Genomic DNA, 27,996 nt, shown 5'->3' with positions numbered 1-27,996 from the left:
GTAAGCTTAGTGACAAACTTATCTTACCTATATGAATGCTGGCCAATATTTATTGTATCTATACCTACCTAACGCCAAAGAATTACTTAGGTATGGGGTACGGGAAACAAAATTAAACAATCCGGTAAGAAGTTAGAATATTAGTATTTATTAAAAACTTCAAACATCAGCTTCGATAAAATTATATAACCCCTGAAAGCGGCTAAAATATTTAGCATTTTTAATACCCAATAAATTCAAAGACAAAAAACTTCTTACAAAAGTCACAAATGCACAATCATTTAAAATTTTCATCTGTTACAGTTTATCACAAGACTTACATTTTTCCAAAAGAAATACCGATTAAAGCCTTAAAATAATATTCCATCCATAATAATATCCTATAGGTAGGTAGCTGTATAGATATTCTACGTCTGTAGGTACAAAAATGTTTACTTAAGTACATAAAAAGGACTATTGGCGGCAGTGCTAATAATGCAGTAAAAAGTAGTAGTTTATATTTTTATTATAAAGTATTTAGGTAGGTATGTATTGTTAAAATGAGCATATTTTTTTATTTCTCTTTCAAAGATCCCTAGAACTTAATGCAACCATGTCCCTGATAAAGTAAGAAGGTATTTATATCAGGTCAGGTATAAAATGTCTCTATGTTGGTAACTACGGCAGTACGTTTATTTAACTTACCTTACCAGGTACTTATATTTTTGTATTTTGTACAGTATTCAAAAACAATTTTAGTTAAGTAATGTCTTCCAAATATTTATCAACAACCACCTAGAATATTTTTTACATAGCTTTGATGTAAGCAGTCGGTACCTCAGAGTAATTAGTAAGTACCTGTACCTAGGTTACAGCGGGCAAAAATAAGGCATTCAAAGCAAGTAGGTAGGTACCAACGTACCATACCTACCATAGCGCTAGGCAAGAATGCCTAGATCTGTATATTTTATCTATGTGTAGTTTTAATTTGTGTCATCGTGTCTTAACTTTAATATGGACAGTTATTTTCGATACTAAATTAAATATCTAGCTAGACAATGCAGAACTTGTAAAAGGCCATTAATAAAATTTTCACCAAGTCGATGACTTCATCATTAACATTAAAAAAACACCTTCAGATGTGATTTATCTATCGATTTCTGGCATCTTTTGGTGCAAAGCATACTTGGAAGCATCGATAAAATCTTTCATAACTTTTGCCGAGCACACTCACACACATTTTGAACTACTGTCGTCGATTCCACAATTTTCCCGCCTTTTCGCACAAAATGGCGGCTCCGGATACGGAAGCGTCCAGGTTTAGTATCCGGAGAGGTCAGCAAATGTCTGGTCCACTTCTTCTGCGATCGCCTTGTACTTACTGCGCTCGTCAATCACTTCGTCTGTTGGGAATGTTAGTGGTATTAGTAATAGTTAGTTCACATCCATACCTATAGTTAATATTACTATATTAGTTAGTAGGTAAGTAGTGGTAGTAGGGTCGGTCGTGATCGTGGGGCTAAAGTAGCTACAGGGCTACTACGGGCATAGCAAATTTACGCACTTAAGCTATTCAGATTCGTAAAACCATCTTTATACCTACTTTAACTTAAATCTAGTGGTCCTTGTAATAATTACGAACGTTTAACTACGAGTACCACCCATATTTTGTTCGGAACTTATCCATTTACTGATATAGATCGGTTTTTGTGTGAAAAGAAATGCACGATATATAATTTAAAAACATGCAAAAATAAAAAATAATAAAAAAAATACTTACGCACTGCATATAATAAGCCAATGCCAGGGTGTGTAAAGCTTCAATCTATCTACGAACACCACTACAACTTGTATCTACTCCTACTTTGTCAACACAACAATAATTCAGTTTCAAAAACTCAAATAGGTACTAAATTATTCTTATGTATACTTTGTGCAAATACATATAATTCCTAGCTTTCAAATTACCTACCTTACTACTTAGGTATATTTCCTAGACATTTTACCTAGACAGGTAAAAATAATAATATTTAGAAGCATTTCATGACCTCACACCTATTGATATTACCTATCTCAAACTTTCAGTAGATGGGAAACATTGGAATCCAGAATTAAAACAAAAAACCAAAACTATAATTAATAAATTATTTATTATAAATTAAATAAATACCGTCATAAAATTACATTTAAATTAATACTTTATAAAGAGTATAAATTATAAAATAATATACATCTATACGGAGTGGTATTAGTGAATCGCAGGCGGGTGTAGTTGCCGGGGCGCGGACGCGGGGTGCGCGGGGCGCGGAGGGCGCGTCTATTCCTTGAGGATGAGCTCCACGAAGGCGGTGTCCAGGTCGTCTCCGATGTCCTTGTACTTCTCCTTCTCGGCCACCAGCTCGTCTGCACATTACATTACAGATTATATTCGTCCAACAAGCTGGATTACATTACATTTGTCCCGTTCGCTCTATTCAATCCTGTAGGTACTCCAAGTCAAGTTGTGAAGCCGGTTTAGTTGCAGCCAGATGTTGGAAGAGTAAATAATGAGAATGCTTACGTGTTGCTCGGTGTTAGGTAAGCCATGCGCCGTCCTGTCGCTCGTCACGTCAAGCGCTGCCGAATGTTGAGTGTTCATGCATTCGCTTTAAATTCGGTTAGAAAGCTCAGAGTTATTAGCTTAGGTGTAGCTAGAGAATGAAACGCGTTTGTATTAGGGGAAGAGTTTACTGGTCGGTAGTAAATGCGAGTGAGAGGCGTCGGGGGCGGCGGCGCTAGTGGCAGCACGTGCAGCGCGCGCAGACCCGCGCGGCCGGCGCGCCCTGCAGCCCCAGGTCGTTGAAGGCGCAGTCCAGCTCCGCGCCGATCTCGTGGAACACCTCCTTGCCGGCGATCAGCTCGTCTGCGGACACGCGGCTCTGTACTGTCCCGCCGGCACGTCACACGACCGAGCGATTAGCACGCACACACGCCTACCATCCAAATTATACTATTCCATCAGCTATAGCTTTTTTTTGAGATTTTACGTTGTATTTTTTATTACGAGTACAAAAATATTTGATTAATGTTACAGAAGATCCGCGTCGATCGATCGAAAGGATGTTTTTAAGTCTATTTTGGAGTGGTGAATTTGTTTCGCGATTTACGAGGGTGGTGCCTCCGCGGCGGGCGCTTCCGCTGCGGGCTCGGCGGCGGCGGGGGCGGGCTCGGCGGCCGGAGCGGCGTCCGCGGACGGGGCAGCCTCCGCGGCCGGGGCGGCCTCGGCGGGCGGAGCCGCGGCGGCATCTGCGGGGGCAGCGGGCGCAGCCGCGTCGGCGGCGGGGGCAGCGGCCGGGGCGGCAGCCGGAGCAGCCGCTGGGGCAGCTGCGGGCGCGGCAGCTGGAGCTGCAGCCGGGGCAGCAGCAGCGGGCGCTGCGGCGGCAGGGGCGGCAGCAGCAGCAGGAGCGGCGGCGGCCGGTGCAGCAGCAGCAGGCGCGGCGGCCCCAGGGGCGGCGGCGGGAGCCCCGGCGGCGGGCGCGGCTGGCGCGGCGGGCACCACGCCGGGGCTGGGCGCGATGATCTTGGCGTCCTCGCCGGGCGGGGTGAGCAGCCCGTCGGCCTGGCACCACACGTTGCGGTGGCCGTCCACCACCTCCTCCACGGCGGGCGTGATGGGCGGCTCGGGCTCCGGCTCGGGCTCGGGCTCGGGCTCGGGCAGCACCTCGGGCTCGGGCGGCGGCGTGGGCAGCTTGGGGTGCGCCAGCTCGTACTCCACGCGCGCGATCTCGGCCAGGCGCTCGTCCTCGATGCGCTGGATCTCGGCCAGGCGCTCGTCTTCCTTGCGCTTGATCTCGGCCAGACGCTCGTCCTCCTTGCGCTTGATCTCGGCGAGGCGCTCGCGCTCCTTGCGGATCACCTCGGCCTGCTTGGGCGTGGGGTCCACGCCGGGGATGAGCTCCATGAACGACTCGTCGATGTCGTCGCCGATGTCGTTGAAGCGCTCGATCTCGTTGATCAGGTCATCTGCGACAGCGGGGCGGTGAGCGGGCGGTGGCAGTGCGGCGCTAGTTAGTCACTCACCACGCGGGGACCATGCCCGTGCTCATGCCCTCCTCCTGCTATACCGATACAGTGCCGCGATCGACTCAGGTGTATGCGATGGACTCTTTACAATGAATTCGATGATGTATTTATAGCTGATGGAACTCGTATGATCGTTAGTTCAAGGAAGGTAATGAAGGGTCACTCGGATTAGACAACAAAAAAAGAAACACACTGTTAAAAATAAAGACAATATATATTTATAAACACTTGTGTTAGAATACTCTTAAATTCATTAATTTATTTCTCACGAACTTAACTATCAATTCATTAATCGATAACATTATTAAAAAAGACGGATTTCCCTCGATAATTCAAACAATTGCGTATTACAATAATTAATTTGTATGATTGCCAAGCACACTTAGATTCACATCAATGCATGCTCCAGCCGGGCCGGTGCGGCCGCTACTCGGTAATGGAATGCACGTCGATTTATCGATTAGTAAAAATAAATAATAACAAACTCAAATTACTTATGACACAGGAATCATACTTGAAACAAAATAGAAATATCAAATACTTCATAGTAAGCATATTCGTATAAATATCAATATTTACGTGTTTACGTTCACTCATTTAAATAGAAAATATCTAATCTCTTCGCTAATATTAAGTAAATAGAGTTTATCATATTTAAAAACAGTGCAATCGCCAGTACTAGATACATTATAATTACTGTAAATGCACTATCCTCGGCCGAACTGATTTCATGAAGATTACAAAAGAAATATTTTGTTCTAAGCGCTACGAGAACGGAACTGTACATAAAGTTACCAGTGCAATGATAGACAAACGAAAAAATAATGCTGAATGTGTGAAAAATGCCGAATGTTTGGTCCCAACGTTGGAATGTCAACATGTTTCACTTAAACCTAGGTGCTAGACAAGCCATCTCTCGCTGCCGACTACTGCTACACTCGCAAGGCGCTCATACAACTATGACTAATACAATAATGACGGTGTATTGCAACTATCGTATCGACAATTTAAATAAAATGTAGCATAAATTAATTGCACACATGGCAGTGTCATCGTAGCGAACACGCGCGAAACGGCCGATCCTTACTTTTAAATAGAAAAAGCAGCTGGCAATTACTCTAAATCTAGTAACAGCTAAAGGCCGATCGCATCACTATAACCCTTATAGAAAGTCATACAATAAAATGAACGGTACGATATTCAAAACTGTTTGAGTCTCCCGTTCGAATATCGTCACAAACGTTTTGTTAGAGCTAGAGCCGTCCAACAGTTGGATTTAGAATAAGTTTAGTTGGCATGACAGTTTGTTAGGGCGGCCCTAGGGTGTGAGCGGGGTATAGTGAGGCGGCGGGGGCGGGGGCGTGTTCACATGTTCTGGATGTCGTGCAGGGTGGCCTCCATCTCTTCTTGCAGTAGTTTGCTCTTTTCGCGTTCGGAGACCAGGTCGTCTGCAAACGCGCGCCCACATCAATCACACGCACACAACAACAATGGCGGATTCGGTTTATACAAATACTTGTATTATATATATTAGAACTAGCGTTATATTAATTTGATATTCTTCTATAATCAATAAATAAAGAATGAATATTGTGTAATAAAAGTATAAATAAATAAATAAATAAATAAATGAAAAGTAAAATAGGTGGTTTTATTTTGTATAAACCGAATTCACAGACAAAAATAAAACACATGCAAAAACATGTAAAAAACAACATTTAAAAGGTTCGAGCAGTCTAGTAAGGAAAACACTCATGCCACAAAATAAACTAAACACAGAACTGAGATACTCTAATGTTGTAACGTCTACAGTTCGGTGCGTATTGGCAAAATAAAAACTCTAAATTATGTTGTTACTATGATAGAAAGTAAAAAATAAGCATCAAATTGCAAATGAGAATTAAAAGCTTTGAAATATTATATTGAAATAAAAGAAAACTCATGTAAAAGCCAGTTCTTATGACGGCTGCTGTGAAGATGATTTTAGTGCGATTTTGTTTTTTTAAAGCTTTGGTTATTGCTCAAACATTGTTATAACTTGACTTCAGAGATACTTAAAAGTTTCACTTAACCGAACTGCTGAATATTGTAGACTATGTAATTTATCTGTAAAATCTTGTAAACTGACATCAGAATAGAGTAATTACGGTTTCTTTTCAACCTTTGTTTCTTTGTAGATAAGTAGACTTTGATGAAATCTTTGCATTCGTTATCGATAGCATTGACATTGATACGTTACTTATCATTCGATATGCATGTGGAGCTGTTTCACTTTCACATGTATGCGACGCGATATCGATTTCATCAAAGTTTGTCTCATGAGTTGGTCTAAATATGTTTTTAATATTTTGTCTATGGTGTCGAGAGATATTACCTTCGAGCCTGTCGACCTCCTTCTGGAGTTTCTGCACGGAACGCTCAGCGAATTCAGCGCGAGCCTCAGCCTGGAATTGTTTGAAAACATATGTGAGGACCATGTATGTATTGGTAATCAGCCTTTATTCTGAATGCAACAAAATGATATAAAATCTATTTATGACTTAACAGAGGTTGAAAGAACAATGAAATTTTGCCAGAATATAGCCTGATTTCTAAACGAGACACATTCATGCAGACTTTGGTGGACTTAAATTTATTAGATTGCAAATTTAAAACCCAATTGAAAAACATTAAAAGACTTTGATTAAAAACAAAAAATAATTGGGCTGTGTATTTTGAAATTAAAAGGATTATTATTATGTATGTAGTAAAAAGACAAAAAACGTCACTCTTGTTAGACAATAATAAGCGACACTAACTCCCATGCAATTTACCTTCACCAAAGCAGCTAAGTGCTGGATGTATGCTGAGTCTACGGCTGATAATATTCAAAGCATTATAACAACTGTATAGAAGAATCTATTTTACACGGAATAAATGTATAATACTTGTGGTGCTCTGGTCGAAACTGGTAAGCTATTGTGTTCTTTTAAAGTAATTAGGTATAATGTATAATAATAATAATAAAGTATTGAAAGGATTTTTTTTGCAGTTTTTTCCTCAGATTTAATTGCGTCTCCCAGAAGGGTAGGCAAAGAGCAGTAGCGATTCCCATTTTCCAAATATTCGTACCAGGACACCAGCAGTGCGAAAATACTTACTTGCGTCAGCTTCTGTGAGAGGTGGTGGATCTTATCCTCGACGTGATCGCGGGTCGCCATCGCCTAGCCACATAGTTGACATTACTCACAGGCAAGCCACCGCCATGCCACGCCTGTCTTGCCATCGTACGCTCAAACGACAGTTCCGAATTTGAAATTACCGATTGTCTTTTGTCTTTGTTTTGTCTCGATGCTGGTTAGGTATAGATGGGAAATCGGTTGAAGAATATTTTATGGAAGAGATTCTAAATTTGACTTTGTGATTGGTTTTTATTTGGATTGAACCTCTACGGTTATAAGAATTAAGATGACGAATAGTGTGGGAATAAATGCTTGTCACATTTCGTAAGAAATAACTTTGGACAGATAAAACTGGAAAGTGTACATATCGCAGATAAAACGTTAGAAAGAGGGAAATCCCTGATAACGAACAGGTATAAAATTATGATAAAATAAAAAAATACAGTAAAATAAACGAAACGGAACAAAGACAAAACACAAAAATAAAATGCATAACGATATGAACAAAAACAAAGCATACAATAACAAAACAGGCGCATGTAACATAATACATAAAGAAAGTAAATTAATACACATGTAGTTACATAGAGGAAGACCCTGATACATAGATGAAGCACCAACCGCCCATACAGCTGCGCTATGACGGTCCTACCACCAACCAACAACGACTATCGACAACTGACGGACAACCCTTTCAAGATACAACTTCATAAAAATTATATGGCCTCTTATATCTAAGCTCCAGTAATGATATGGAAACAAATTGAATGGAGCAAGAAAAGTTGTATCTTCAAAGGTTACAACGACCAACAAGGTCCCACATACAATGGCGATGATTGTGTGTCTACAACCGAAACCAACGTCTATCTACGCAACAGCAGGTCCACATCCCGCCGGCCTCATTTCTCGTTTACCTCCTTGAGTTGAGTGTCCAGCAACTTGACTCTGTTCCCGAAAGTCTCCTCTCGCTGTGTCGCCTGCGGTTATGTCTCATTACAACAACACACAATAACAGCGAAAACGAAACGCCATGCAGTACCTTACAGTGTCTTGCACGTTATTAGGTACACTATTAACTAAGTTACGACATGACTGTTAGGAAAAAGTACAACCAAAAAAAGAAGTATTAAAAAAGGACTAGTAAAAAAGGAGGGAAAATTCAACGCACTACAGTTCTGTGCCTATTTTACAATGCCAGTTTGAACTATTTACACAAGTAAGATTGGTATTGGGGAGTAAGTAAGGCACAGAAGTGAGAGCTACGGGTGCGCTAAGAATGCAGTTAGCAAGCGAACGCCAGTAACCGATCTGTCGCATTCACACCTCCTTTAGGCGGGTGGTCAGGGTTTTGATTTGGTTTTTGTACTCCTCCTCACGTTGGTTGGCCTGTGCAAAAGTTGGTACTCACTTAGTCATGTCATTTGGAAAACCTTGATGTTGCACTAATTGGGAAGTATAACGTAACCTAAGAGGCAATTTATTCTTGCCTAGTGATTTGAGAAGAATGGTTGGTGCATCATTTGAATTCTTCGATGAAATATTGGGGCTTGATATAAGTATTGGGACCTTATACGAAATTATTTCATAAATTTATTTGGAACTTCATGACCAACTAGCAATTCTTCAAAAAGCTAAGGGTCTTCAAATTATTTCTGATTAAGAAGATTCCACATCACAATGCGCTGAAAATACCGCACATTGAACCGCTTTTAAAGAATTGCAAGTTGGACCTTAAGAACTAGAAAATAAAATCTAAATTGAAATGTTGGTTGTAAACATACCTTCTCCTCAGAGACCTCAAGGGACTTCAGGTTGTTGCCGACAACGCGGAGCTCCTCCTCAAGCTCGACGATTTTGCTGAAATTTATCAAAAACAGACCATCAATAGTTGTCTGTAATCTGAGGTCTAATGTTTTTTAAACAAAAAAGGTTTTTAATAAGAAAGTTTACTATTGAGTTTATGCTTTAGAAAATGGGTTGAGATTTTTATTATATCAAAAATCGACCACATATTTGGTAACTAAATGAATGCGTGAACAAGGAGCAAAAGAATTTATATGGTTATGTTATCATCAAGGATTTCGTCATTCGAAAGTATTTAAAGCAATCGATGACCCTTCAATCAATCAAACTAACTCAGATTGGGTACTTGGCAAAGAGCTCGCATCAATAATGTGACCTAAATAATTGGGCCTTATTTGTACATGTTTACAAATTAGTTGTTATGAATTATGTAAGTGCTGGTGAGGTTTTTAAAAAAGCTCGTGCTGATACATTTTAATAAAATAATACGTTAGCAGTTTCCCGGTACAATTATAATCGAATGTAAATTACTTAGTTTTATAGAAAATTCTCATTTCCCGACGAACTGCTAACGGATGCAACAAAAGCGTTAGGTATGTTGTTCACACGACAGAGATACGTTCATGAATATTTCTCTCACATGTGAGTAGAAAAAACTTCATCATAGTTTTAATGCAATGTTCATGTCGTTCTATGTGTCTGTTACAACTGTCTTATGTACAGCCAGCAGATAATGTTAACCTATGAATAAAATTACGCATATCTGCTGGCTGTACATTATTTAGAAGCGGCCTACTAAAGTTAAACCTCTCACAGTATTATGTTTAATATTCTATTAAGTTTGAAGAGGACTGGAATGTTACTAATCTATACGGCAATTACTATCAAATTAGAACAAACGGTAATCAATAGTTAATGTAAATTGACACAAGAAGTCATTATGATAAAGGGTGACCACTGACCACAATTTGGATTTAATAATGTTAGGTTCACTTTCATAGGCTTCTGTTATAGCTATAGCTCAGTATCAGTATAAGTTGTTTCCTGAATGATATTTCAAAATAAAGTTAAGTCTCATATTTTTTAATGTGAATACGTACTTCCATATAAACTAAACTTTAAACCTTGAAATTAACTGATTTCGTGGACAAAGTGCTAACTTAGCCACTACATATAAGGCTTAATGGCAATTTGATTTGCGATAAGCAAACGCTAGATCTTGATAGTGAATCAATACGACACTATCATGGCCACGATTGCCTGATAAGTACTGCAGTGAAACAACTTGCACTGGCCGAAAAGAAAATGGTCATCTGTCCAAATAAAGAGTATCCTATCCTCTGACCTCTTTGGAGCGAAGTTTGGAACTCTTTGGTTAGACAGAGAGGGAAACACTCACCAGTCGCTCTGGTCCGCTCGCTCCTCAGCGCGCTCGAGGTCCTGCTCCATCATCACCAGTTTCCGCGCCACCTACCGCCGGCCGAGCGTTAGTACCGCCCACGCACACACACACATGTCACACACACAACACTCACACTACGCTACGAGTCGGGCGCCGCTCTCGACCGGTGCCGCTGCGAGTGCAGTGCGACGCGGCAACATACTTTTTAATTTTTGACAGTGCAAAGGTGGTGTGAAAGGAGGTTGGAAGGGTGGGTCGATGCTTCGGTAACAGATGGATTGTAACTGTAGAAGCGCTTGAATTGAGTCATTTTGTTTGCGCTTTACATTAGTTTGTTTAATCTCTAAATATGAAAACTTTGCTATGTTATTATCATTAGTAATATATGGGTTTCATGTGGTCTTGATTATTGATACAAACTGGAGACATCGTCGCCCAGTAGTCAAGTAAGTAGTCTGTTAAGGCAGATGTAGTGGGAAGCGATCAGTAACTACGGAGGAGAGAACACACACAGTATCAACGATGTAGATGAAGCGGTGTCGAGAGCGGCGTCAGAACTCACATCAATATAAAAATAAACGAGGGTTGTCCCAAAACATTTAGTTCTAAAAATTTACTCTTGTAAATATCATTTTAATAATCTAAGTGCTATCTAGTGCATTATCTTTAACGTTATGTGATGTGTGCGCTTGTATATGTGCGGCACGCATAAGGCCAGTAATTCTGGTGTAATGTGGTGCAAATCTGAAAAGGAAAATTGCCCTATACCACACATATTTCACGGCATCCTAATCTTACAGCCACATTGAGCGAATACACATTGAAGACGGAAGTTAAGACGATACATGGACATGATAGTTAACAGCGCAATAAGAAATATCTATGAGATGGGGCAACCCTTGTTTTAGTCTGAACTAGGACAGCGACGCTTGCGCACAAGCGACGCTGACAACGGCTTAAAACTAAATGAGCATTGCTATAAAACATTTAGAATCGGCAAAAAACTAAATACTAAATGTTAATGCAAATAAAAATAATAAATATTCTCCATCTCAGCATCCCGCCGTCGACCTAGGAGGACATGCAAAAAAATAACAGTGAAGCCCAATGTTAGAAATACCAATCGGTAAATCGGGTTACTGTGCAGCATGTTAAGAATGCAAATGAACAACCATGCAGAACGGCGGCGAAAATTTGCAAAAGAGGCCTTGGGGCCGCGACACTAGCGCCCATTATCCACCGCTCCCGTTGCAATAACAGATTCAGCTTCGAAATACTTCGCCTGTGTTTTTGTATTTAGAGTCTTATGGTGTTGGGGTAGGGGTGGATACTGGTCGCTTGGCGGTGGTCCCTGGTTGGGTGGAAACCTACGATTCGCCGGTCTCGGCGCGCTCCTCCGCGCGCTCCAGATCAGCCTCAACCATGGCGAGCTTACGAGCGACCTGCGACACCACAACATATCGTTTAACATCACACAGCCACAGGCGCCCAGCTTGCGTTACCTCGCCGCTACAACCTTCACTACACGCAGCAATGTTACTTATGTAACAAAACGACATATACAGTAAGGATACTTGTCCTCCCTTATAAGGCGAACAAACCGAGATCGGGCGATATTGCCTCCATCTTAGGATAGCGCTTTATGCCTCACGCTTTTGGCTCGGCGCGCAGGGTCATGTGTCAGAGAAATTAGGACATATTATTTATAAAGACGACGACGTGAGCCATCTGGCGTATGCAATTTTATGTTTTCGCCATATTTGCTGTGCGAAAGTTAAGTCCAATGTCGCCGAAGAAGGATAAAATTATCTTATCATACCGCTGCGATAATAAATTGCTCGATTTCGTGTATGCTGCACTTTTATTTCACAAACATAATGGGAACGAAAATTCATGCTTTTAAGTGGAAGTAAATGGAGTATCGAGATTAATGAAACGGTACTTGTTGATGTTAGTACTGGATCGATGAATTTCTGAGCACGATGAGGATAGTAATAACAATAATAAAAATCACATTTGAGTTGTCAGTTGGATAAACAAACGCCAAACAGATTATCAAACAGGGGGGCTCACGGTTTGTTATGTTAGCTTTAAAATGGATCAAGGGTGAGTACATCCAGTAGGAATAGTCGCGAGCGTCGCGTCCTGATTGCCGACGCCGCATGCGCGATGATTCAAGCAAAACCAAACAACATCGACACTCGGGTATAAAGACCTCATCGTATTTCTTGTCGGCCTCCTCAGCGAGGAAGCGGGCCTCCTTAAGCTGGTTCTCCAGGGCGTCCATGCGCTCTTCATCAGCCAGCGACTTGTTCTCAAGCACCTTGCGGGCGCTGAACGCAAAAGACCCATGAGCAATAAGTTGAGAACCTTCTACAGGGACAAAGGGTGACCCTACCGTTAGTACAAGACCATGCAAGAAGGAAGATAGATAGATAGAAGGACACATAAAGCGTTTCTGCTACAACGATGCTCCGGAACCACGTTGAAAGAGCTAAGGAATAGATGTTACGATATTATGGGGCTAATATCACAGAAATTAAGTTCTTACATGTTAAAAATATTTTAGTTTGTTTTGTTAAAAGTAAGTCTTTTTTTCTAAGGTATTGGCCCCAATACAGACTAAAACATAGTTATGGCACTATAGGAACTGAATGATGAATAGTTTATCTGAAAAATGCACATAAATGCCCACATTTAATCGTCGAATATATAAAGTGTAGTAAAAAAATACTACTACGTAAAATCTGTGAGGTTCTTATGTGCACTGAACAGATGTAATTGAATTTCCCGTTTAAAATAGGCACTAAAACTTAAAAAATAGAATAATAATTTCATTTTCCTTAACTTTGAATGCCTATTTATAGCGAGATATTAGATACTAACAAATACTTCTTCCTCTATTGTGAATCAGCTTTCAAAAGTAGACTGACTACCAGAAATATATATATGATTAACAATATGAAATATTAGAAGAAATTGCCATTTCACAATAAAGTAACAAGCAAACGAGTCTCAAATTGACACTTTACATCATTTTACAGACCATATCACCACTATAAATGACATGGTCCATGAAATGATTGTACAATCAACCACAATTCTCATTTATATAGAAATGTTTACGACTTGCAGTTGACTGTACTAAAGCTGACAGCTTTAACAACATAATCATCGTAACGCTTCATTTGGATCTGTCAATAGCATAACACTCACATTTAACTAATCGCGTGAGAACGATGATTGGTGGAGGAATAAAACGTCTGTCAAAGCAGCGATTTGATTGGTCAACGCTAAAAATATTTAAAAGTCCAAATAATGCGTTACCTCTGATTCGCACGGGCGCTTTTCCAACTGCCGTTGAAACAGCGTCCTTGCGTAATACTTTAAGGTTACGGGGGATGATAAAACGGGTGTTCACCTCCTCGTATTTCTTGTCGGACTCCTCGGCTATGAGCTTGGCCTGCGACAGCTGCGCTTCCAAGATGGCCACGCGGTCGTCCTCCATGTTGGTTCTGTTCTCCAACGCCTTGCGTATTCTGGTTAGTGGGGGTCAAACACATGCGGGGTTAAACATCGATTGGTAGTTATCACTGGCCGGAAATAGAAAAGGAAGTGTTGGCTTGCGTTTAATTTGCAGTTCAAATGCAAAATTTAAAAAATAAAAAGATTGTTATTGTGTTGCGATTTTCACCTTTTCTATTTCGGCTGGTTGTTTCACAAATAGGTATAAGAAAAACACACTGGGGTTTTAATAAAAGAAAAAAATAGTCATGGGCAAAATTTGAGTTCCAGGAGTCAAATACATACTTTATAAAATAAATAAACATAATATTAAAATAGAAAGTGCTCAAACTTTACCCACGACCTGACTATTAACTATTTGAATGGAATTCTCATAATGGGATTGTTATCTTAATGATGACTTTATCTTAAAGTAATGAAGCTTTTAATATTTGCTAGAAAATAGTTACAAATAACACTCATGCACATTTGAAAACTAGTATAACAACGAGTTACAGTAGATTTATAAAAAAAAAATAGTTACTATTTGTGGCTGTTAACAAGAAATATTACATAATGATACGGAATATGAATAATTCCGCATCCAATAATATGTAATTTCAGAAATAGAGATGGGTATAGGGCAATTCTAATTCATTAAATTAAACATTACTGAAAATTATTAAATATATTATTATTATTAAGTACCTATGTCTAATAAAGATCATCAGAAACTGGCAGATGTAAACTTTTAATATGTAGAAATGTATGTATATTTAGACATTTTAGACGTATGACAAATCCAAAGCCTAAAAAGTAGCGCAGCTGTTTTTAAAATTAGTCAACCAACGCCCAGCGTCAAATAAAGTTTTTCTTTCTTTATTTCTTCTTTCAATTTCATTAAATTCGGAAAAAGTAGTCATCAAAAAAGTTTTCCTACCAAAAAGTTTCCAACCTGCCAGTTCTCAGAAGGAGTTTCTAAACATTCCCCGACTCACCGTTCCGACTCGTCGGCGGCCTGGCTGGCCTCCGACAGCTTGGCGGTGGCGGTGGCGAGGCGCTCCTCCGACCTCTCCAGGTCCTCCTCCAGCAGCTGGATGCGCCGGTTCAGCGCAGCCACCTCAGACTCCGCCTGGAATGAGGAAGCTGGTTAGAGGATGGACGAGTGTGAAACAAGTTAGACTACAGTTGCAGAATTTCCGTACTAGTACTGTCTAACACTGGTTGCTGTAGTGGGTGGTGTTGGCCATTTATCAATTTATTATAGAAGGTTACCAACATCAGTAGATTTGTGCTGATTTTTTAATGAAAGTCTCGTCGTTCGTCTCAATCAGTCAAGTTAAAGAGAAAATCTGTAATGTGTTAATTCCTCAATCTTGCGTAATTTAAATGTCCGTAAGTCTAACAACATTCGTTAGCTGTACAGTTTACGCGGAATCTGGGTATCGCATAACATAATTAGCCTCATCTTCGTTATTGGTCCACTTTTTATCCATCTTATTAGTCATTACAAAACTCTTCAGCACGTTAATCGCACACGCTACTACTAGGAATGCGAGTTTATGCAACATGTGCAAATAAAATTTACATGACATTAGCATTTGTCTATTATGCAGATAACTTGCAAGACTGGAAGAATTTGCCGAGCTAGACCAGATTCAGCTCTTAACACGAACGTGTTTTTTTAGTCAACAGTAAATACACACATTGACACAAGTTAATTACTTACGTCATAATTATGAAGTTAGCATAAAAATACCTATATGCTTAAAACAAATCGTAATCTATCATATAGATACGGCCTTTGTTAGCAAGCATAAAAAGTTTAGTTCAGTAATTTAAGATAGAATCTATTGGTAGAATGCCAATCAGCGCACGTGGTGATTAATTCATTAATAATTAAGGGTACTGTCTGAAATTCACCTTTCATTTCTGGATTTTTAAATGATTACAAAATAATTACCGGGAGGTCAACGTGTATTCATTGGACAATAATAAGATTTGTTGAGATACGTACTTATCTTATTTATAGCTTAAACATAACTTATGTGTTTACGAAAAGTAACTACATACATTCGAAACAGCCTCGTTTAATTTCTTCACCAACCATTACAGTTACGTGTCAAGAATATCTGTAGCCTTTTATGGTGGTACATTTTGCTTACAAGTGTTGGCCGTCTGTAATGTGTATTTAAATTCGCGTAGAGTTGCTATGACATCACGCCATTCGTCCTTGCTATGGAGGAAGCGGCGCCGTCCCAGTTTACCCTCGATAGATCCTGTGACGTCACCCACACATCCATAGACTAGCGCTATTTATAGAGGAATGTCATTATGGAACAGGTGCTCAGCAAACGCGTTTGCTAATGGAGCTTAAAAATCAATCAGCGTAATCGGCTGGACATTCTTAAAATTTCATTTAAAATCAAATGTATCGTTCGAAATCTTTCTAAGGACTTAGTTTAGGGACGCCAGAATATTTTAGATTTGTGAAATGATTTTATATTTAGATTAAATGCAAAACTTTGAAACAAAACTTAATGGAATTTTAAACTGACGTTGAATATGTGGTTTCGATTGTATGGTTTCGGCGAATTAATTTATCAATCTCTCCATGCCGTTATTAGCATGTCTGACGTCGAAGTGGTTATGTCTAGTCACCTTGAACTTCGTAAACATGATTCCAACTGATGTATTAACCGATTTTATTTTAGCAGCATTATAAGTTAAGCTTCTTAGACGAAGTTCGTTGACCCGCGACGTTTTAACAAATATCATTATCAGGGTATTACTCATTCTAGCGTTAAGTAAACTTGTTTGTGAGTTCTTTTAAATTTAAGGCAGAATGGCGCTCTCTTTGTATACTCCAACAATCTCAAAATAAGTATAATTTAAAACACTAATACGATAAATTTAACAAAAACAACATTTTCTGACATTGATGGAGTGGCCATTACCTTTTCTCTATATATTCATCAGGGAGTTCGATCCATTAAAATTCGTCGGTTATACGTTTCACTGCTCTTATTGGGACCGCCAAAACGCATTGTTTGAAATTGTGGGATCGGTACGAAGGGCTAGGTGCATTGTTATTGTAATAATGGATTACAATAGCTAGCCCAGGCCCAATGGATCGTAATACAACAGTCACGCAAAGGGTCAGTTTTGCCCTTTTTGGAATCGATTTACCGATGTATCGAATATCGACTTAGCACTTGGGCAAAGCCTATAAAGTGCAAGCTGGCTTATTGCTACTTCAATAAACTTCAGAAAGTCTTGTGTTTGTTTTATACACATTGGCGAACTGTTATTTTTCAACCTATTTGAATTTTGTTCCAGTTGCACCAACCTAGAAACATTCAATTCGTTCAAAACCTTGTTCCTTTCATGGTTGACTATTAACCGCCATAGATACATTCAAGGCTCATTTAACCACCGCAACTACCAAACTTATGTAAAACACACAATTGTAGCACTAATTCCAGTTTTATTAACACCATTATCGGCGAAAGATATCCGTCTAAACTAAATGTACCAGTGAGCACAATTACCATAAAATTGTGACTGGTTCAATGACAGAGGTTGGTGTATGTGGCTCTATGAGTGTCCATTGGATGTTCATGATCAAGTTTGACCTCATAACAATCAGTGTTTAGACAACGACGTCATGCTCGCTAGCTTCCAATGTTATTACACGCCCACGTCTACTCTCCTACACCCAGTTTGAAAAGAGTGCTCCTCGAATTTAATCTTCTACATTATCTGTAGCCATGGGAATGGTAACAAAAACGTTTCGTGCAATTTCAATTCTATTATTAACATTCACAACCTTATCATCTTTGATTAAGGTGTTGTTATCGACAACGATAAGCTTTAAGTAGTAAGAAAAATAATTTAATAATTTTCTGTTTAGGCGTATGATTAATTGCCAGTGGCATAGGTGAGGAAGCGGTGATACGGTGATGTGTATTACGTCATGCGTAATCGCTGGCTAGGACACGCCTAGCCGAGGGTGCCGGGCCGAGCTGCTGCATCCAGGGCGCCGCTACATGTGCCACTAAAGACCGGTACACGACCTCCAACGCAATCAAACCTGTTACGTGTAACCAAAACCGGTACACGACTCTCATTTTGACCAAACCATTTCCACGGACCATTAGCATCCCCGAAATAGTCGCCGGCAACACTAGCACGGTCGACATCACCTTTTCGGTTTTAGAGCATCACTAAAGTTATGAGTCGATAAAAAGAATTATTGTTTTCCGTCTCAGTTTACACGGTAGGCGCGGGGTTGACGCGAGCGAGACGACGATATGCGTACGTTGCCTGCACACCTAAAGTATGGCCGGACATTACTCACTATAGGTAGATACTATGAGTCTGCTGATAACTTGCGTATAGCAGACTTGTAAGCGACACATAGTAACACAAATTAACTAATATTCCACCAGAACACATCACACAAATACAATGAACAGTTTCTTACTTCTTCTCTCCGCATTATTTCCACTTGTAATCGTTTGTGGTACTCCTCACATTCGTCCTTATATTTCTCCATTTCCTCTTTTGTCTGACGCATTTTCTTCTTCAACACATCGAGGATCGTTCCCTGCTGCATGTTTGCCGTCATTTTTGCACTCTTTTATGTCAATAGGACTCTTAAATACTAAAGAATCTAAGGACACCTCCGCTTCGCTCGCGAAAATGCCAACTGACTGTTCGGCTGCTTGCTCGTATCAACGGAGATGGGCTCGGCCCGAATGAACACCGCCGGCGAATAAAATGGCCGCCGCTGACCTACACGCCGCTACTTTATCGCTTTATTTCACTGACACCGCGACTTTTTTCGCCACGAATAATACGTTTAGCCAAAACAATTGAACTATAATTAATAAATTGCTAAAACCACGCTAATGTTTCGAGATATTTAACATTATTTAGGAATTTTAATGACAGCTAACAGCACATTCGGCAAACGTCACTTGAGTCACTGCAATCGACCGCAGACAAACGTTCGACAAGTAGCGCCACCTGCACTAGACTGGCGGAATCACGCGGCGCTCGGAGGGATCCCCACAGATTACAGGTACGGGAAGAGGTAACGGTTGAATAACTTGGGAGCGGAAACTGGAATTTCTATTGTAATTTTGGGATGGCTATTGCTCTTTATTGTTGTTCTTCATGGGAAGTACACATCACAGGTGCACTCGGCGAAAGTTATTAGTTGTAATGAATAATAATTACTTTTAAATAATTAAGTACAATGAATTTAATATTTTTGGGTAGATTTTGAATTACTTGTGTTTAAAATTAAGGAATTCTTGAAAAAAAATTGAGTTAAGCTGTTATTAAAAAATTACAAACATTTACAGTGCTGCCATCTTCATGTAAAAAGAGGAACTATCAAGTTCGTGGACTAGCAAGTCACGGTTGGATGATGCATACAGCGCTGAAGAGCAAAGTATTCGTGGTGACGTCATGTCAAAAGTATTTTTGGATCCGCTATCTAAATACATACAATACACGGTTTGTCCATGTGACGAGACTAAGAACCTAGATAACCCAACAAATGGAAACAGACTTTGGAATATAAATACTAGGCATTCTGGAATATAACTTGGGCCTGCATTTTCATTTATTTTAATTTAATGTAGTAGTATGAAGAATACAAACTAGCCAACACTAAAATGTGCTCTCAAAGAGATGTTTATCTCAACTAGCAAATAAAACGTTTCAGGTGATTCACGCAGTGGAATTGTTTTAATTTTATTGACCTTCTTTCAACTTTCCAGCCACTAACGAGCACAAAACTAACCCAAATATTGAAGTCTTACAAAATCTTAAGTGAAGCTGAAATACTTAAGTGTTTCCTTGCCTAATCGTTTAATCGTGCATGCCTACTACATAAGCTCATCCACGCTATTTGTTATGAAACTTAGTCTTACTGAAAATCTAGGTCAATAGTGAGAAAAATAAATATGAAAGTCTGGTTGTCCATCAATGTACGCCATATGGTCAGTTAGCTTGTTGGGTCAAGAAATGAGGCTATAAGCAAGCCCATATTTGGGCACAATCTGACAGGCACTAAAGTGACCAATACTGTCCAGGTGGCAGAAGGTATCAATAAACCTTTTCTACAAATATGGACAACTGATTACAATTTGCAGTGGCTCCAGCTGTGATGATACCATGTTATGTGTCACAGTTGAAAGTAAAAAAATAGAGATTGAATATTCAGCAACCTTCACCATACCTGACATTTTTTTCTATGTTCATATTATTGTATATTATAGACTTATAAGTGGCAATAGAAATATAAATATACAACAAAAGCCTCATGTGGTGACGTGATAATAAGTCATTAATTTGGAGTATCCATGGCAATTCAATTCATGTGATTCTAAACAACAAAACCTCAGTCATTTATAATGAATCCATTATTTTCCATCGATACAGTAATATAAATACCTAAGTACTAAACTACTAATATGTACTTAAAGGTATCATTTATAGTGCATTATGATTATGAAATAAAAATAATGCAGCTAATTGAATTTATTGCCTTGAGGCTAAAAATTGATACCTACTTAAAACGCATTAAATAAAAATAATTGTAGTGGTAGTGCTTATTGAACTGCTAATGTGGTTGGATAATCACTAGGCTCATAAATATAGACCACTTTCGACAGAAATGCGTAAGTTTTAAACAGTGAATAATTTAGAAAGTGTTGTCATTCATTTCATTATGCTCCTTCACTTGTTTCGGTAAAGTGTAATGTCTGTCTGTTTCTGCATTACCACCTTTATGTTTCCGTCATGCTATATGACCTTACTTTGCTTATCAGTGACCTGAATGCTAGACTTACATGATATGCAAAGGATAAAGCAACCTCTACAAACTGATAACAAAGGGCACATGTATAAAATGCGCCAGTTATCTAAATTATTCAATAAGCGCTCGACCAATTGTCTGCTATTCGACTAAATTGAATCGTAAATAATGTTTAACAAGTAAGATTTCTTTTCAATAAGGATGAGGTATTGAAAGGGCTCGGAGGGCGTGAGGGCCACGTGGGGCGCCCGCAGCGACATCTCGCGGCCGCCGCGCGACTCAGCCGCGTAAACATGTCAAACGAAACGTCAAGCTGCTCAGCTGATCGCCCCACGACACACGCCAGACGCCAGATGAGCTCCTCGAGCCCCAACAATACTTTCTCAAAGATATAAATAGGATTCTGTGCGCAGTTGGCCGATGCTTCACTCACACCGCCGTAGTAATCAAATAACAAAGGACATTACCCTCTTCAGAGCCGTGTTCTTGATGTTCTGCAGCTCGTTTTTGATGAGGGAAAACTTCATCATGGTGTCGGAGGAGAATATGGAGCTGCCGAAGGCGAGGCCGGGGTAGTCGGCGCAGCGGCGGCGGCGGCGGGACTCGCGCGCCGCCAGCGCCTCCGTGCACTCGCTGGGGCAGCGCAGCTGGGCCAGCGCCGCCGTCTCCGGGTCGTCGTCCTCGCAGGCCCCGTCGCCCGGCGACCGCTGCTCGAGGCACGGGACCTCGTCATCGGAGCTCGCGCGCGAGTCCACGTCAGGTATTCGAGTTTCGAATTCGATTTGTTCATAGTTTATAACGTCCTCGAGCGCGCTACGATTCGAAAGTGCATCGTCACTGTTTGTCCTTGTCACGGGGGGAGATTCACTAGCACTGGGCGGCGGGACGGAGGGCGCGGGGGCGGGGGCGGGGGCGCGGTCGCCGCGGAGGCGCGGGTGGTGCTGGTGGCCGCGGCGGCGCGGGCTGCGGCCGGGCGGCGGCGCGGGCGCGGACATGGCGCAGCACGAGCGACCTCAGGCGCCCGCCATCTTCACTGCGCGCCGCGAGCCGAGTACACTAGAGGCGCTGTTGTCGCCACACTGCTGCCATCTATTGTTTACAGCACTGCTTTACCGACGCACGCGACACGCTATTCGTTTGTTTACTTCCGCCGGGAAAGTTTGAATTTTATTCCATTCCTTGGTATGTTATTCATCAACCAGTCACACGTAACTAGTCATTTGTTTTGTCCACTATAACAAAATATTCCGATTTGTTTTTTCTTATAATCTTCTTCCGGAAGTAAATGCGACACTCAAATTTTATCCAAGCTTAGGATATTTTCTTTACAAGTTTACAATCGAGTAGGCGTGAGAGCGCGGTGAGCCGGCGTGTGCCCGCTATTAATACGCGCGCTGGCACCGGGCCCATATTAGGTGGCGCGGACGAAAATAACACGGACGAACCGCCCCACGGGGCGCGACGCTAAACACTGCACTGATCGAATATTCCACAGACTTCCACATTTACTAACCAACTACACGTATGTTTATGCGCTCCTGGTACCTAGCCCGTAACCTTTTCAACCATCCAACTTGTTTCCACCGTGTTACGTAACCGGCTATTTCATTTCGCGAATTAGAACGACCGATTAACCTGAGAATCTAATGTATTTTAATTGGCACAACATAATCCAGCTGTTTGCCAACTAGCTTAGGTATTCATGTCAGTTGAAAGTCGCCGTCCAATGTTGCCGATCGACTGAAGTTTCTGCACATCATGAATAAACATTTTGCTAAAACAAAAGACTGACGTCAGTTGCATAAACAGATGTAAAGAAGCTAGTTTTATTAGATTTCAGAAGCCGGGTGTCAAGGTTGTGATGAGGTCTCAGACAGTTTTAGAAACTGTAAACAAAATTTTATATTCGAAACATCTGTTTTATTTTTTAGTCTTTTCAGTAATCTGGGAAAGTATAAACTTTCCATGATTATCTCTGAATGTATCTTGTACCTGCTGACGCATTAAAACCCTCAACTCGGTCATCATTTCATGAACAACAAATACGGAATTATTTATACGTTTGATCATTTTAATATTTCCTCGACCACTCCATATGCATAAATCTACATTTAGCTGCATACCTACGCTGTATATACACTTGTGATAACTTAATAGCAAACAAAAAAGACAGCACTCAACATTTGAATAGTTAGTGGTTAAGTCTGGCGACGGCTCAGACCAAAAGGAAAATAGTGAAAAAATATCTTAGGAACGGAACTTTTTTTTGTAGGCTACAAACTTTCATTGACTGATGTTGGTAACCATTATTGAGCCACTCACATAAACAGAAGTTAGAAGATTGTCTTTACGGCTAATGGTTAAAAGACTAACATTAGCATCACTAAAATGAAGCCGGGACTATAATAGCCAAACAGGCTAATTGCAGAAAATTTCAACAAGTAACGGTAACGTAGACTGATCCTAAATCATTTATAGGGAAACCAACTTATCTGGTATCAATCTCAGTATATCGATTTATCTCAGTATATCGAACAAATTGAACTCAGCGGTCACCATACCAGATAACTTGGTCTCCCAGTCATAGTCTAAGGCAAAAGCAGTACTCACGTTCTGTAGAGCCTTCTCCTTCTCCTCAAGCTTGGTGTTGACGGTCATGAGGCTCTCCTGGGTCTGGTCGAGGTCGTTCTCGATGGCCTGGATCTTCTTCTGCAGCTGGCGAGCCTCCTCCTCGGCCTGCAACGTGGAAAGGACTGTAGTAGGGGTACGAGTGTGAAATGTGATGAGTGTGTTGTGTGATGAGTGGATTTGTAAGGGCACAGTTGTAACTTCCGGTTGCTGATAGCATGAAAGTAATATAGATGTGAATAAATCTGTTACTAAATCGTCATGTTTTGATAAATATGGACAGAAAGCCAATTAAAGAGTGAATGTCAACATTGAGTTAAAGTCTAAGTAAATGTTTTCTGCAATTCGGCATGAGACAGCGAATTTGGTTATATTCTTAGGTTATGATGAGTAATTTCTCCTTTTACGCAAATTCAAATTCAGTCGTTTTTGTAGAATCCTATAGTATAATGATTTTGGTACCATTAACTTTTTGCGGAGTTATCTAGACCATTGGTACACAATGAAAATGAAATCGGTTCACTGGTGTAATGTGTGTAATTTTCACTTTACAGTTTCTGTAAGACGCATGTAAAGAAAGTCACGGATAATAATTAATCCAATAGAGCTGCCTATCGGATCTATTAATCTACATTAATTGCACTGGAAAATGGCAATAAAAAATGATACTATCATTACATTAGACATATCGTTCTGGTGTTTAACATCTCCATTACTACGTGAGATGATAAAATACAAGAAGATACATACTCAAACGCATTACTACAGATATCTGTATGCATTATCTATACTCTAGGTTTGATAATTGATGCTGATTATAAAAGAAAGGCCTTTTGGATTATCTTCAAAACTATTAGTAAGTAATGGTCATGTCTGTATTAACATGGGATTTTCAAATTGTCGGCAAACTATCTCTCTGCTTAAGTCTGTTTTTCTTCAGAAACATTTAGGAAGATAAACTAATGTGTTTTTTTTTCACGGTGACCAAGAGTACCTAGTGTTCTTCACCCCGTATGCAAATGGTAAATAACAGATTGCACATAAATAATATTTGCAGAGTATGAGTCGTCGGCAAGATACTTCTTATTAAACAAAGTGTTGTATAGTCTTATTATTGAATAGCCGACAACAGGGACAATTCGGCTTACTATTACAAATAATTTGAATAAGAATCAATAATATTAGTTCTATCATCCCTGAACCCTGCATCCCTACAGCCACTATTTGTAGAAAACCTCAAAGTCCATCAATATAAATTCATATTCAGAAGCGATATCCCACTCTCTATCAAAAAGGCGGCATACCTTCTCGGCACGGAGGTTGGCGTCCTTGGCCTGCTGCTCGCACATGGCGGCGCGGTCCAACGCGTTGTCCTTCTCCAGCTTCATCGCTTGCATCTTCTTCTTGATCGCGTCCATGGTGGCGGCTTGTGTGTGTTACTTGCGGGTCAAACGCTGGAATGGAGACGGAAAGTTTAGTGTGTATGATACGTTGTCGGGAGAAGTTTTAAGTTGAAGAAGGGCTGTGCTAGAATGAAATGGATACTTCTATCAAATTCAACTTCAAACCAAGAATGATGTGACTCATCACATGGTGCATGAAAAAATCCTGCCTGAGTGACGTTTCCGCTGTACCTCTATGTAATACATCGTCAGCCACTAACAGCTAAACTGACTAATTTAATCCTTGCACCAGATCTAAACTAGGCTTTGTCACCAACACGCTATTAAGATCACATTATATCATCATCAGACAACATTCTTCATCCACTGCTGGACATACAACTAGTCACAGGTAAATCACTTAGGACTTTCTATAAGAGCGGAATGGGCCACAAGGGCAGTGTCCAGCTATTTATGGAACGGGGTGCATTGATCTTGGGCGAGGTTTGAGTGCATTCCGATACCGTAGCCTTAGCAAACTATGGGGATTGTAGGTGAAACCGAAAGGCCTATTTAAATACGTTTAATAAATTGACTATATATTAGTGTACCTACATTTATGTGGTATTTTTAAGTGAGCTAGACGAGAGGTTAGAAAAGAAAACCTAACATTACAAAGCAATTTAATTAGCAAATCTCTCCTCCGGCTCCTTTTACAGCCATAATAATGGTGTGCGTTCCGAGTAAAATACTGGATCAAGAAATAAGTAGAGTTTATCCGGGAACATATCAGTAATCAATTAAAGTTCTCTTGTAACGAGGGTCAAGCACCGAGTGAGGTATAATTCGCCTCAGATCGACTGAACGGTAATGCTTCACGGCGATTTGAGTTCAAGTTCCAAGGAGTATTGTTTACCTCCGTTCCGCATCGAAACTCCTTACAGCGTGCTGGCCGTTTTATAAGAAAAAAATGCATTGCACTCATAATACCCAACCATAGCACTTTTTTAGAAGTTAGAAAAAAATGTTATTAGGTATTTACAGCTTTACTGTCCTTTACGTGTTTTATTTATATAGGGAGCATTCTAGCTTATATTTTTTTTCCTACGATTTAATGAGCACGGATAATATAAGGTTTATATTTTTGTGGAAGCATGGTGTAGATTATTAATATTTTAAATGTCTTGTTTTAACATGTTTTTAAGGACATTCTTTAAGATGTTAGTCATCAATTTGGATGTGCAGATTTGTTATGCATGGTCGAAGAAATGTGCCCGGATGAGTATCACGAATGCATGACTCATTTCTCCAATATGAACAACCCACCTCTGAACAAAAAGTGTAAAAGTTAAGGGTCATGGCATGGTCAAGGGCAAAGATTTGTGGTATCTAACAATACAGTCAGCTGAAGTTTAGTTTTACTGAAATAACTATTGTAGTTTACAGGAATTTTGCTATTATTTGTACACTGCATATCTTATTACTGCATATCAAAACAATAGTCTATTTTGCATGTACCTATAGTAGGCGACAAACATCAGATAATGCGTATCAGTCGTGAAGGAATTTCCTTTATATCGCGCACGTGCGATTTCAGTCCTGAACGATACGACACATACCTAATTTGATTAGACTAGGTATTTTGTGAACAAAGTATTGAGTTGAGATATATCTGTATAAAAATCTTGAGTGTAAATATCTGTATTATTGTAGGTCAGCATGACTGTCCGATAACCACATACGGATAACTTGCACTTTCAGTCAATGGCATAAAGATGAGGTATGCATAGGCAATGATATCCGTTCTACCAAATTAGGATCCCCATTGTTTCTTTATTCATTCCTATGGTGTTCCTATGTTGCTTTACTATGCTTCAGTGAAGTTATTAGTTATTGTTTTCGCTTCTTTTGGCACGGATCCAATCAAAACTCTCATTTAGTTATGTTATGCTGGTATGTCCTCATTACATCATTTTATGACGATTGATGTATCTGTAGGGATATCTGAATAATATACATATCGCCGTCTTATGTATATTCGACAGCCGAAGACAGTTTTTTCCATATAGTAAAGAAATTTATGGCAATGGCTGAATGAATTTCTTAACTTCCGTGGATTCCTGAAGTAAACAAATCAATCGGGGTCAAAGCCGATTGTCATGGCAGTCTGCTACTTGGAAATATAATTCGTCATAGCCTTGTTATTTTTGGCAACACTGACGTTCAATTATCCGGTTTTAAAGGGCCATATTTTACTGAATAAATGCTGCCTTATATGGTTTTTAATAAACCGTATATAAGCAAAAGTATAGTGACTTTGACGGACACAGGTCTTTAATACCTTCGAAATCAATAAAATACAACAGCTTTTTAACTGAAAGAAACTAGATACCAAACTCTTTTAAGTGCGCAGCTATAGCTGGCTGGAAACGATACAATGCTAAAAATACTTGGCTGAAAAAGTTGGGCTAGAAAAAGTTTGACAGGCTGCGCGCATGCGTGTATGTCGCCCCCATATCCCGCGCTCGCTGGCGATTGGCTACGAGCTGGCAGATTGCCAAAACCGCGGGAAACTTTAGCGTGAGGGACTCCTATTGGTGGACAGAATGAAACCGAGCACCGCGATTATTTAAAAATAGATTTAGAACGCCGCTGTTACAAAATTAAAGGTGTCCTAATTTGATTTCTAGAACTAACTGGACTGTTCGTTACATATTGTAGGAATTTTTGTTAGGTAAACTTATCAAGATGCTATCCATATTTTCAGGCTATACCTTACTTGAGGAAACTCCGTTTACGTTGTGTAACTTTTATATGAAAGGGATGCTAAATAGATACGACCGGTACTGAAGATATAAACACTAAGTTTAAATGTATTTAGAGTCTCACAATCATATCACGAATCCTAGATTAAAATCTCAAACCGGACGGACAAAAATTCGCACTGCACTCAAACCTACTTACCGAAACGCAACGAAATAATTTTAAAATCAACTTAAGATCAAAGCTCACTGATTGAAAAAAAATGCACTTTATTTTTTCACTGATCACTGGCACTGGGGTGTTAGGAGCGTGGGTCGTACTTACATGTCGAGTCGACGCGTGCTGTGGTGCGACTGGCGAGCGCCGGCCGAGATCTCTTGGTGTCGCCTTACCGCCGCGAAAGGAGATGAGGACCAAGGAGGCGCAGTCCGCACCCGCGCCAGTTGCTGGCTGGTCACAGGGTTGGGGGCATTTGTGTTT

The 27,996-nt window shown here is 40.1% G+C and overlaps 2 protein-coding genes across 36 annotated transcripts; both read right to left on the bottom strand.

The window, feature by feature from the left end:
- Positions 1–125: 125 nt before the first annotated feature.
- LOC105382792 (tropomyosin-2) lies at positions 126–27,996 on the bottom strand. 35 transcript variants are annotated; one of them, XM_038115525.2, is made up of 10 exons: positions 27,841–27,996; positions 24,676–24,825; positions 23,354–23,479; positions 14,910–15,043; positions 13,829–13,946; positions 10,405–10,475; positions 8,984–9,059; positions 8,117–8,179; positions 6,416–6,485; positions 126–1,382 (listed from the first exon to the last, which is right to left on the bottom strand). In XM_038115525.2, the coding sequence occupies exons 2-10, from the start codon at positions 24,787–24,789 to the stop codon at positions 1,300–1,302; spliced, it is 855 nt and encodes a 284-aa protein (XP_037971453.1). In that variant the 5' UTR covers positions 24,790–24,825; positions 27,841–27,996; the 3' UTR covers positions 126–1,299. The 35 variants fall into 35 exon arrangements, with proteins under 35 accessions (XP_037971453.1, XP_037971452.1, XP_037971447.1 ...); XM_038115524.2 differs by lacking the exons at positions 8,117–8,179; positions 10,405–10,475; positions 13,829–13,946 and adding exons at positions 8,526–8,588; positions 11,779–11,849; positions 12,623–12,740 and having other exon boundaries at positions 27,841–27,995; XM_048628554.1 differs by lacking the exons at positions 126–1,382; positions 8,117–8,179; positions 10,405–10,475 and adding exons at positions 2,111–2,382; positions 8,526–8,588; positions 11,779–11,849 and having other exon boundaries at positions 27,841–27,995.
- LOC125490162 (tropomyosin-1, isoforms 33/34-like) lies at positions 2,888–4,082 on the bottom strand. Its single transcript, XM_048628560.1, has one exon. The coding sequence runs from the start codon at positions 3,917–3,919 to the stop codon at positions 3,122–3,124; it is 798 nt and encodes a 265-aa protein (XP_048484517.1). The 5' UTR covers positions 3,920–4,082; the 3' UTR covers positions 2,888–3,121.

The sequence above is a fragment of the Plutella xylostella genome, chromosome 21 (genome assembly GCF_932276165.1).
Source record: "Plutella xylostella chromosome 21, ilPluXylo3.1, whole genome shotgun sequence".
NCBI lineage: Eukaryota > Metazoa > Arthropoda > Insecta > Lepidoptera > Plutellidae > Plutella > Plutella xylostella.
The sequence above is the reverse complement of the archived record's forward strand: the minus strand, read 5'-3'. Positions and strand labels throughout refer to the sequence as shown.